This window comes from Notechis scutatus, chromosome Z, assembly GCF_049901735.1.
Source record: "Notechis scutatus isolate UNSWTSFEM ecotype Mainland chromosome Z, rNotScu1.2, whole genome shotgun sequence".
In the NCBI taxonomy this organism is placed as follows: Eukaryota; Metazoa; Chordata; class Lepidosauria; order Squamata; family Elapidae; genus Notechis; species Notechis scutatus.
Genome location: NC_142025.1, coordinates 30,867,623 through 30,879,949, shown reverse-complemented (window position 1 = coordinate 30,879,949; position 12,327 = coordinate 30,867,623). Strand labels below are relative to the sequence as shown.

Sequence of the window (12,327 nt, the reverse complement as noted above, 5' to 3'; positions counted from 1 at the left end):
AGTGCAGTTACTCAACAGAGATGATACACCTACTCTATTAAATGCATTGTTTCAGTGTGCTTTCAGGTGCAAGTTAAGGTCCTGATTGTCATCTTTAAAGTTCTTCAAGATTGGGATACATATGGGATATCTCTTCCTTATCTGATTTTATCTGATTTTATCTGATTTTATCTTCCTTATCTGATTTAGCAGGAAGGTTCTGTCATCGAGGGAATGTCTGATGGGGCCCTTGGAGTTAGATTGGTCCCATCCCTGCCAGCATTTTGTAACTGAACCTGAGGTCCTGGATGTGAGACAGAGCCTGTCTCCTGACTGTGTGGATGATTGGTATTTAATGCCTGACTGTTATATGTTTTATTTTTTATGTTGTTATATTGTGAGTTTTATGTATTTTATTATAAGCCACCTAGAATCATTAAAACATGAGATAGTCAGCTATATAAATTGAATAAATAAACAAACAATGCTCTTTTATATATACTGCCCATCTTCCAGTTCTAAGCTGCAGTTGAATTGTTTTTAGCCATGGTTTCATTCATCCTACATTTTTCATGGGCTGCAGCTGCAAAGTGACTTTTTCACTTCCTGATACTAACACAAGTATTTCAGGCAAAGCAAAAAAAAATGTTTATTAAGATGGGTCAAGTTTTTACATAGGGTACAGTACATACTTTTATTATACAATAAGTATATCAGAAAGCAACATATGAAACAATAAAGGTAGTTTACGTGTTATAAAGCTCTGCTTTCTTTCTTTAGACATGACAAAAGACACATGTCTTTAGATAAGAATATGTTGCATCTCCTTGCCTACCCTGTATGTTTCTCTCTTAACACTTGTAGCTTGTTCTCATTAGTGTCCCTAAAAAGCCTAGTTTTGGCACATCAAAAGAAATGGTTTTAGCTCAAAGAAAAACATGGTTTCCCAAACTTCAAAAGGAGGCATGACACCATGTTAAAATGCTGGTATCATCTATATTTATATGTTAATAATAAGCCTTAGAATTCTACACAATGCTGCATTAATATTAATGTTAGCTACAAAAAAAATTGATGAATGAGGCTTCCGGTGATGTCATCCTCGTGGACAGACCGAAGACTGCGATAGTCCATGGCTCCGGTCTGTGCTCTCCTGTTGAAGGGCCCAATCATCCTGATTTGGGGCCAGATCCACCCTGTAGGAACGTGAAGAAAGGGGAGGCCACCAGCTAGGTCAAGGGGATCTGCATCTCCTCTCCTTGGCTTGGCAAACACTCCCTTCTGAAGATGGCTGAGTGGCCATCCTGAAGAGGAAGAGCTAGCTGGGATAAGATTGTGCAGGAGTGGTGAAGAAGAGCACTGCTTGAACATCTGGGCTAATCTGTTGCAATAACTGAATACAAGGTACCCCAAAATTAAACTCTAAATAATTTGTAAGAGAATTATTTAAAGTGCCAGATATAGACAGTGAGAGAAAAGGGGGAAAAAACTTTTGACAACTGAAAGTGGCTTTGGATTTTACAAGAGAAGCCTGAAGAAGATACTTGTTTAAATTGAAGAAAATAATATTTTGACACTAAATAGGCACATTTAAAGCTGAACTTGAATGTGTCAAAGGAAAAATAAAAACATAATAATTGATATTTGGATTTATTGGAATCTTGGATTTGGAAGCCCTAAATAAAGAAAACAGAGAAAAAAGGTGGAATTTGGACATAACAGAGAGTGCCATCTGTAAAAGGAATGATTTAACCTGGATTTCTTAAAGATTGGATTAGATATAAATAAGTGAAATTTTGCTACAATAAAACAGAGCCCCTGCATAGTAAAAGTGGAATATTGAACTTTGGGGGGGAAAAGAAAGAAGTAGGAAGAAATTGATTTGGGATTGTTTGGCAATCTTGGTGTAAATATAAACTTTTGGCTATTGGTTTATTTGATGGAACTGAAAATCTAAAGAAGAATCAATAAAAGCTAATTGTTAGAAATAAATCTTTTAGACATTGGCTGAATTAAATTACTGGATAGAAGTCATCAAAGATGGCAGAACTTTTTTTGGAATTAAAAATGGAACTGAGAAATATGAAAGAAAAGTTACAAGAAAGAGGCAAATTGGCTTTGCACTACAATTTTTAGAAATGGCGATTTTAAAGTATGAAGAACAACAAGGATTGTCAAAAAAAGAGGAGGAGTTCATTAAAGAATAGACCATTTTCAATCAGCATTTGGAGCAATGAGATTTAAAGCAGAAAGGGAAAAGAAAGGGGAAAAATTTGAGATTTGAGGAGGCAACTAAAAAGGGGAATATTTTGAGAACCAAACAAAGTAAAAGGAAACAGCAGAAAAGGGATTTGCAGAAGAAAGTTTTAAAAAGGGAGGGAGATAAGAATTGGAATAAGAAGAAAAGGGGGAAATGAAGGGGGAAAGAAGTCTTAAAAACAGAACCAAGAAAGAAAGAAATATGGGAATTGTACAAAAATGAAAAGAAATTATTTATTTAAAAGACATAGAGATAATGGTTAACTAAGAATTGAGAAAGAGGATACTGCAAGGTGTTAAGGTGTAGCATAAATATATTAGAAGTATTAAACTATTTAGCAAGTAGAGAAATATAGATTATTAAATGCAAGATTGGAACTGATATTTTCTTGTTATTGGAATATTGGTTTATTGGAAAACTAAACATAGAGATAAATGGAACTACTGTGATAAAAGAAAAAATATGATAACTTATTATTTAAGTCTGATAAAGTTATGGAATATAATTGAAATTAATTATAAAGATTGTCATAATGAGATTATAAGCGGGGAGAAAAAATGGAAGAATATGAATAAAGAGAAATTATAATAAGTTTGATAACTATGATTAATGATTTTACAGAATATAGTTAAAATGAAATATGAGAATTGTTGTAATGAAGTTAATATCAGTTATGATGATTTGAATAGATTAATTCTTTTTTTTTTTTTGTTATATTATAAATGTCTTTGATGTATTTGAAAGGGAAAACACCATGCAGAATCTGCTATAAAAGGTTTATTTGTTAGGTAGTTGTTAGAAGATTATTGTTATAAATGTTTAAAGGGATAATTAAGTTAAATGATTATTGGGATTTAAAAGGGAACTCATTAGATGATATATAAGATATAGGGGTGGCACACTTTAATTGGTGTTTGTAGGAGAAATTTTTGTATTAAAGTGTTTGAATTAAGATGGAATTACCTGAAATGATGAAATTAGAATATGCGATGAAATTGTAATTATGACAGATAAAAGTATAAGTATAATAAATATGATATGAGAATTAGTTAAAGCTAAAAGGAATAGGTTAAGGAATGATTGGAAAATTTATAAATAAGCTTGAAGAAAATATTTGTGAAAAATAATCAGAAATATATAAAGTAGAGGTTGATATGAACTAAATGTGAAAGATGAATATGTAAACCAAATTATGTCTGTATGGAGATGTGATAACCTGGAGTCATGCTGTTCACTAAAAAGAGATGTTTCTTTAAAAATGTCAAAAATTGAAATAAAACTTTTACCAAAAAAAAGAAAGAAAATTGATGAATGTATCAATAATTTTGAATTTAAGAAAGATTGCAGCGATTGAAATCTCTGTACATCTCTCTTACCTAGTTCAGACAGAAAGGGAAATAATCTGTTCCTTGCTTGATTTATCTCTCATATGATATTTCACATCAACTATAAATTTCACTCTTATCATAACTTCAAAGAGACAGAGGATAATACCATTCTCTTTTTCCTTGCCACTGAATGCCTCCAGCATATAGTATGATTATCAAGGGGATGATATGCCATGTGATTTTAGCCATGGCTGTTTGCTTACCGAATTCCACATATATCTTCCTCAAAGCCTAGTGACCCCTAAAATGTTATCTTAAAAATATGAAATTCCTTCAGCTAGTGGTTGAACAAGCATGAAATGTATATTCTGTTTAGCATAATTGTATTATTAAAATTAAAGCAGAAAAACAGCTATTAAGAAAGCCCAGTCTTACTTGCTATTAACTGTCCTGGTGGGCCTATACTTCCAGGGGGTCCTATGTCTCCTTTTTGTCCCTAAAAAAAGAACCATATAACTATTTCATTACATATATACTATAAGCTGTAACATAAAGGAACTTACAAAGTCTTATATCAATATTTTTCAAACCTGGCAACTTGAAGATTAATTCGAACTCCTAGAATTCCCCAGACAGCATGCCCCAAACATCTACATTTGTTAAATTTAAAAAACAATGTCTTAAGCCATAAATTTAACATGCCTGTTAATCCAAACAATAAAACTCTTCAGTTTGGTAATTCAAAGTAAAAATTTATTTGAAATAAAGTCAGTGAAATCAACCCACAGCTCCTCATGTCCCCTATATGTGTCCATGTACCTATGTGAACAAAATATGCATTTATTTAGTGTGAAAAAGATCTTATTTATTTTCCTATACTGTGTTTTCCCTAAATGGGCAATTTCTCCAGGACAAAAATAATGTTTGCTTGGGTATAGGGCAATTGTTTTGCCAAACCTGTTCATTCCCAGGAAAAATTAATTTACAAAGACATATTTTATTGGTGGCAAGCTGATTTTGGCTGATTTTGAGAAGCTACACGGGCTAGGCTGGACTATTACTTGGACAGGTTGGTATCCGAAACTCCCAGGAATATAAATAAGACAAACAGGTAGGTGACAATAAAAACCATGAAGTCATCAGAAGTCAGATTTGACTCGAAGTGTTTACCTTTTACTTGTAACAATGCATTACTGTCGATAGATACAATTATACAGTCACAAGATCTGCTATAACAAAAGACCTAGGCAGATTTTTGAAAGACCACCTGGAGATAAATGATGTTTCTGGCATGCAAACGGAAGAGGGAATATACACTGCTTAATGCCATTAGTTCCAGCCAGTGGCTAAGAGTTATAGTACTTGGCATTTCTTGCTTTATTTCATTGACTTCCATAGCATAGTACATCATTACGATAATCACTTGTTTTTGCTAATTGTGTTTTGATTTGTGTGTGTGTGCTTTTGACTCAGTTTTGACTCCTGTCAATAACCTAATCTAGTTCTTGCAATTTTCTCAGCAATGTTTTTCAGAAGTGGTTTTCATTGTCTCCTTCCTAAGGCTGAGAGAGAGCGACTATCCCAAGGTTACCCAGCTGATTGTGTTAAAGTGGAACTAGAACTCACAATCTCCTGGTGCCTTTAACCTGGTGCATTATGGACAACCATATTAAGTCCCATAAGCTATTAGTATACAAAGCTGATTTGTAGGTTAACAGCATAGAATGTACCATGAATATATAGAACATAAATTTGAGAGAGACCTTGGAGATCTTCTAATGATCTAATCCAATACTCTGTTTAAGCAGAATATTCTATACCACTTTAGACAAATAGCTGTCCAGTCTCTTCTTGAAAACCTCCAATGATGATGCATCCACAGCTTCCAGGAGTATGCTGTCCCATTTATTGTTCTCACTGCCAGGAAATTTCTCCTTAATTTCTTCCACCTGTCATTTCTTGTCTTGCCCTCAAGTGCTTTGAGAATAGGTTGACTCCATCTCTGTGGCAGCTGCTCAAGTAATAGAAGACTTCTATCATATCACCCCCAGTTCTCTTCATTAGATTAGACATACCTAGTTTCCTCAATTGTTCATTGTATAGTTTAGCCTCCAGTCTCCTAATCATCTTTGCTGCTCTTCTCTGCACTCATTCTGTAGGGCAGGAGTGTCAAACTCGCATTGTCATGTTGTAGTCTTTTTCCCCTTTTGCTAAAATGGGCATCATGCATGCAGCCCTCGGGCTGCAAGTTTAACACCCCTGTTTTAAGGTCTCAACATCTTTTTGTATTATGGTGACCAAAATTGGATGCAATATTCCAAGCATAGGCTGACCAGTGCAGTATAAAACAGTACTATCACTATGTGATCTTGAAACTATACCTCTGTTAATGCAACCTAGGACTGCATTAACTTTTTTGGCAGCTGGAGCCCACTGTTGGCTCATATTTAAGAGATGGTCTACCAGGACACCTCAATACCTTTCATACTTGCTACTGTTGAGCCAGGTATCACATTTTCTATACCTGTGCATTTGGCTTTACTTGCCAATATATTTGCTTTGATCTTTTTCAAGGAAAACAATCATGTAGGACAATGGTTCTTAACCTGGGCGATATCACCCCCAGGGGGTGATTTTGTTTTTCAGGGGGGTGATGGAACAAAAAGGGGTGATGCAGAGGTGAAGGAACGGAAGGGGGGCGATATGGGGGCAATGGAGCGAGAAGTTTTGGGGACACTTTTGAGACTTTTTTCATACAGTGAACTGCTGTATATCTGTCATACAAAAACATCAGATCGCTCGCTATTAGTGGATTGAACTGTGTTTAAAAATGATCCTCCAGCTAGCTTCAGTACAGACCGCTGTACATATGTGAATACACATTGCTTATCTTCATGCATGTTGCGCAGCAGCTTCTATCACTCTACCCATTAAATTTGTTGCTCTGATTTTTGTTGCTTTCCTTCTGTAAAAAAAAAAATTGTGTCTTTTTAACCCTTTTTACAGTGTGCATGAATATATATTTTCCTCGAATCTTAATTTAGTTTCAGAGTTTTCATTTTGAAATTCTTAGTTCCTGCATTGCGGTTTGTTCTTATGCCCTTTTTATATTTCTTTTTGCGTCTTAAAATTCACTTGTAATTAAATCATTAAATGTTACTGGTTTTTTTCAGGCATTTCATTTTCTTGCAATTGAATTTTGTTTTCAGTGGTCATTGCATTTAAGTGTCTTGAATAAATAATAATGAAATACATGTATCACGAAGTTTGGGAGTAAAGTGATGGGTGGCATCAGAATTTTTCACACAGTTGATATGGGAAAAAGACTGGAAATAAATTATTTGCATCAATATGTCCTAATGACAATTTTAAAGAAAACAAAAAACATATTTGCATAAATTGAAAAATTATTTCCCTGTGTTGTGATTGAGAGGTTATGTTGGGGGAGGGGGGCGATGATAACTTCCTCAATGGCTCAAGGGGGTGATTCTTTCAAAAAGGTTAAGAACCACTGATGTAGGAGTTTACAAAGGAACTAATTTGTTTAAAAACATTTATAGTGAATTGTCTTCTGTCTTTCATTAAGGAGGCTTAAAGCCTCTACCAACAGAGACTAGCAAGATTCAAAAGCAATTAATAAACAGAGAATGAGGGGGAGAAGAAATTGGAAAAGCCGGGAGACAAAAGCAGAAAAAAGTTGATGACTACAGATCTGAAAACAGGGGCATTTTTTCTGAAAATATTATACATTCTCAAGATATTTTCCACCAGAAATAATAGAATTCCTAAAACTGGCAACTGGAACAGTATATATATATATGACATTCGACTTTGTTCGGGTATTTTCCTACGTCATTATAGTTGTGTTTTTAAAGTTGTAGCAACATTTCGGCAGAATCTCATCTGCCATCATCAGGCTTCTGTTTTGTATTGTGTGGTATAGCATCGACTTCAATGGCACCAAAACCCTAGCCACTATAGAAAACCCCAGCTACAGAATTATCAGAGAAGCCATAGAGATTTTAAAAAGACTTGAAAGCATGAATAGAAGAGATGACTCCACCAGACTGTCAATTATCTGGAAGCCTGCACTCTCAAACAAAAAAATTTCCACACCACAAGCCAGGCAAACACCTGGGCACAAACAGACTCCCCCTGATACCTCCAGCTCAAACACACCCCAACCAGCACCCAGATGAAACCTAGCTTCCTAATAAATGATAGCCTTCCGTTTACTTGGAGCCAAGCCGCACTAAAAGCCTCCAGTACAGGAAACACAATGTTGCCAGCCAATCAAGACAAAAAAAAGCTACAAAACAGACAGAAGATATTAAATACACCAATCAAGCAGAACACAGCAAACTCCAAGACCAATGAACACAGACCAAGACTCCCAACCAATCAGGATGAAGAAAAAACCATTCTGGCACAGCGTAGGCTAGCACCAAATTTAAAACAGAAACGGCTGTGAAAGTCTGACTCACAGACGAACACTACACAGAAGCCTGATGATGGCAGATGAGATTCTGCCTGCGTTGCTATAACTTTAAAAACACAACTATAATGACATGGGAACATACCGAACAAAGCTGAATACTATATTCAGCTTTGTTGGTATGTTCCCATGTCATTTTAGTTGTGTTTTTAAAGTTAAGCAACGCTTTGGCAGAATCTCATCTGCCATCATCAGGCTTCTGTGTAGTGTTCGTTCGTATATATACACACACATACACACACACACACACACACACATACATACACACACACACACACACACACACACATATATATTCTGTCATAGTACATTTAACCTGAGAAGACTCCAAGCATGAACTTAAAGGAGTCAATGAGATGAGCAAGATGCATCTCAGAATGGAAGTGGAAGTAACACCTTCTTAATTTAGCTGCCACCACAGGCATTTAATATGGGGATGTTAGCTGGCTTCGGAGACAGGAAATGGCTCAGTATGTGAGAAGTGTCTTTCTTATTTAACAAATAGTTGTTAAAGTACACATCTCAGCTTCTTCCTAGTGATGTTTCAAAACAATATTTAACCTAAAGAAGGGTTAAATCTATGATGACTATGAACATGAGATAACATAAATAAGATCAGTAGCCATTGTAATAGACTTGAGTTATCTAAATTTTATTAGGCTTTGTCACCCATTATCTTGAAGAGATTGACAAGAGGTGTAGATCAGTTTTGGAAACAACAAATTTAATGCCAGCATAGCTTTTTGGGGACAACAGGGTATGGAGAACACATCAATTTAACAAAATCTTTAAGAAAAATATTTAAGTAATATGCTAGAAGCCATATTTCCCCCTCCCCCCCAAAAAGCCAGCATTGTGATCAGGGCTAGAAGTATGAGGGGACAAAATCAATCAATCAAATGAGATTTAGGTTACCATAAACAAGGCCTTTATCAGGGCAGGATTCTATAGGTTCACACCTATTCTCTAGAACCAGTTGTTACCATTCTAAGCAGTTTGGAGAACCGGTTGTTAGAAGAAATTACTGGCCTAATCCTGTAAGGAAGGCAGGAAGGAAACATTCTGGTGTTGCTTACAGAAACTGCCTCTCCGTTAACCCTTATTACATTCTTGGCAGGACTAGACTTCCTGTCTCAGGAACTTCTCTGGAGTTTTTTTTTCCTCCTTTGCTGGTACTTTCCTTGTGTGGAGTGACCATTCAAAGTTACAGTGGCACTGAAAAAAGTGACTTATGACCATTTTTCACGCTTACGACTGTTGTAGCATCCCCATAGTCATGAGAGGCCAGGCGAGGAGATGCATGCCTCGATGTAAGTGATATTGAGTTGGCCACACCCAGCCAATAACATGACCACCAAGCCATGTCCACCCAGTCACATGACCACCAAGCCATGCCCACCACCTAAGCCACACCCACAGAACTGGTTGTTAAAAATTTGAATCCCACCCCTGGCCTTTATAGAAACAAAAGTATTGTATCTAGATTTACATAAGAAAATTATACATATAGTAAGGAAGTTAGGATTAAACAAAATAAACAAAACAAATATAGTACAGGATTCCTACTTGTTTGCCTCGTTTCCCTGGCCGTCCAGTTGGTCCTCTGTGTCCTGATGCACCAGGTTCCCCCTTTGGACCCATTTCTCCCTTGTTGGGGATGGAAAGAATAAAATCCAAATCTTCAGCGCAAAGATACACACTTGGTGATAAAACCATCTTACCCAAAACTCAGCAGATACTCACACACATGCCAAAAAGATATCCTTCTAAATTGTTTGTGTAAATAATATCAACTAAAGTACATTTTCCTCAAAGAACATTTCCCTGAAAGACAAATTAGTAAGCTGCAACTTAAAATGATGGGGAGAGAATTAGAGAACCCAGAAGAAATACATAATGACCATCACATACGTTGAGACTGACTATTAAGTCTACATGCTTTGCAGGCTCCTCTTATGAATCAGTTCTGCTAATGAACTCTGTGAGTTTCATTTAATAAGTTTACGAATATACAGTAACTCCATTCACTTGAGGAAAAAAGATTAATAATGGTACCATAAGTACACTAAATAATAAAAAGCTTCATTCACTTTCATTTCTCCTCGGTCAATGAAGCCACAATCCAGCATCTTATTTGGAAACCATATATATTTGTCTCGCTGCACTCATTTTTAGAAATGGAAAAGTCACACTTGGGTGTTAACCATCAGCCCAAATAAATGTAAACTAAGGCTGTTCCCAAGAAAATTTCTACTCTATTTAGAAAGGGTTCTAAGCAGTGGTGGGTTTCATAAAATTTTCCTACTGGTTCGGTGTGAGTGCATGCTTTGCATGTGCATTTGTGCTTTGTGCGCGCGCAATGTTTGCAACTCACCTTCTATTGCAAGCCCTGTGTGTAAAACAGCTGATGCGCAGCAATCGGCTGTGCCGCGTGAAGCAGCTGAGGTTGAAAAGCAGGAAATAAAGGTCAGTATAGAGCCAGGGCAGGTGGGAGGGCCCAGCAGCTGATCATTGGAGTGAACGGTTTGCTCACAGATGATCCCTGAAGCTACCGGTTTGGCTGAACCGGGCTGAACCGGTAGAATACCACCACTGGTTCTAAGTTAACTAAGGAAAAAAGGGGAAGCTAAAACCTTTAAGTCACAGAAAACTTTAAGGACTTTTTAAGTCCTTTCCTTCTTTCAGATGGCTTTAAACCCAAGATCAAATGTATGAACATGGGAAAGGAGAGTGAGAAGACACATGAAATGCATGAAAGGTCCTAATGTCCCATTCCCCAATTGCTTCAGGCCTGCCTACTAGTAGCATATGGATTCTAAGTGGGGTTACAATTTTTCTCTTAGGACAGAGAATGCAGTTTTCCTTGAGCATTACTTGAATACCAAAATTAAAAATGAAACAGTGAGCAACGACATTCAGCAGCATCAAATACTTTCATTTTTCTACAACCATTCAAATGAAAATACTTTTTCTCCCTCAAATGATTAACTAGTGTGAAACCACCTTGAAGAATATTAATGGATTTTCTTGATAAAAGAAAATTTGGTCCTTACATTTATGATCAGATGGTTATTTTAACCAGACATGTAAACAATCTAAAAACTCAGATATGATAGTCATGGCAAAAATCCTCTTAGTCCAAATGAAATTAACAAAAGCTGCATTACAGTTCATGTTATTTAATTACACAAATTGTGAAATTTCCAATAGTTTATATTCTCAGCTTTTTAAATAATCATTCAAACTTCACTTTTTTACCTGGAACTGAAGCTGAGACCTGTACTAATCCCATTCTTTTGGATCATTAATACAGTGTTTCTCACTCTCAGTAATTTTAAGATGTATAGATACAACCTCCAAAATGGCTGGGGAATTTAAGAAGCCCAGACATCTTAAAATTACTGAGATTCAGTAAAAATGCATTGACCTACTCAGAAGCCGCCTAATGTATTCCATAGATTTTGCTTCTAAAACTTCCTTAAACTTTCAACATACCTAAAATAGGTACAAAGTAGAGGTCAACAGGTATCCTACACTGATTACACTTTACTTATCTTTTTGGGGGAGGGGGAAGTAAAGGGAATCTATACTCTTATCTGAGTTTCAATAGTGGCAAGACAGATTTGAGTTGGGAATGAACAAATATAATCCATATTTATCTAATGTTGTCCCACTAAAGACAATGAATCTTAGGAGAAAATTGTCTCCCAAAATCCCTTTGTAATATTAACTCTAACACATGTCCATCCTGTGCACAGATTGAGCATCCTGGATGTATCTTACCTTTTGCCCCAACATTCCAGGGAAACCCATGTATCCCTGCAAAGAAAAAGTTGAATAAAAAAAATGAACTATCCTTTCATTAAAAATTTTGGGGAGTTGATCTTGGGTTTGTCTCAAAGGTGCTTTTTCAAAAGGTGCTTCTCATTCAAGAAGCTTCTTCAAGTAGTGACTGCAGCTTCTTGGACGAAAAATGAAATGCCTTCAAGGAAATACAAAGAAAGTCCAGTTGGCTTTTGAAAAAACACTTTGGGAAATCATGACTTGAATGACTGAGAATCTCCATAGACAATTGTTTATTTCTTTATAAATCATTGTGCCCAACTCAGACCATGTGACTTTGGGCACAACACAAAAAGAAAAGAAAATATACCAATAATCAACTAAAACAAATGGCATACTGTATTATACTAAAACTTTCTAAAACAATAAAATGGCAATGAGATACAAGCAAATATGTCAACTTTTGATTTAGTGTAAAGCAG

The 12,327-nt window shown here is 35.9% G+C and overlaps 1 protein-coding gene across 3 annotated transcripts in view; it reads right to left on the bottom strand.

The window, feature by feature from the left end:
* Positions 1-12,327, bottom strand: part of COLQ (collagen like tail subunit of asymmetric acetylcholinesterase) — a 54,652-nt gene that overhangs the window by 13,864 nt on the left and 28,461 nt on the right. For 2 of the 3 annotated variants that reach the window (XM_087944904.1, XM_087944905.1), the window contains 3 exons: positions 11,846-11,881; positions 9,629-9,709; positions 4,003-4,063 (listed from right to left, as the gene is read on the bottom strand). In XM_087944904.1, the coding sequence (XP_087801030.1) occupies positions 4,003-4,063; positions 9,629-9,709; positions 11,846-11,881 (178 nt within the window). The remainder of the gene's footprint in view (positions 1-4,002; positions 4,064-9,628; positions 9,710-11,845; positions 11,882-12,327) is intronic. The other variant, XM_087944906.1, reaches the window with a different exon arrangement.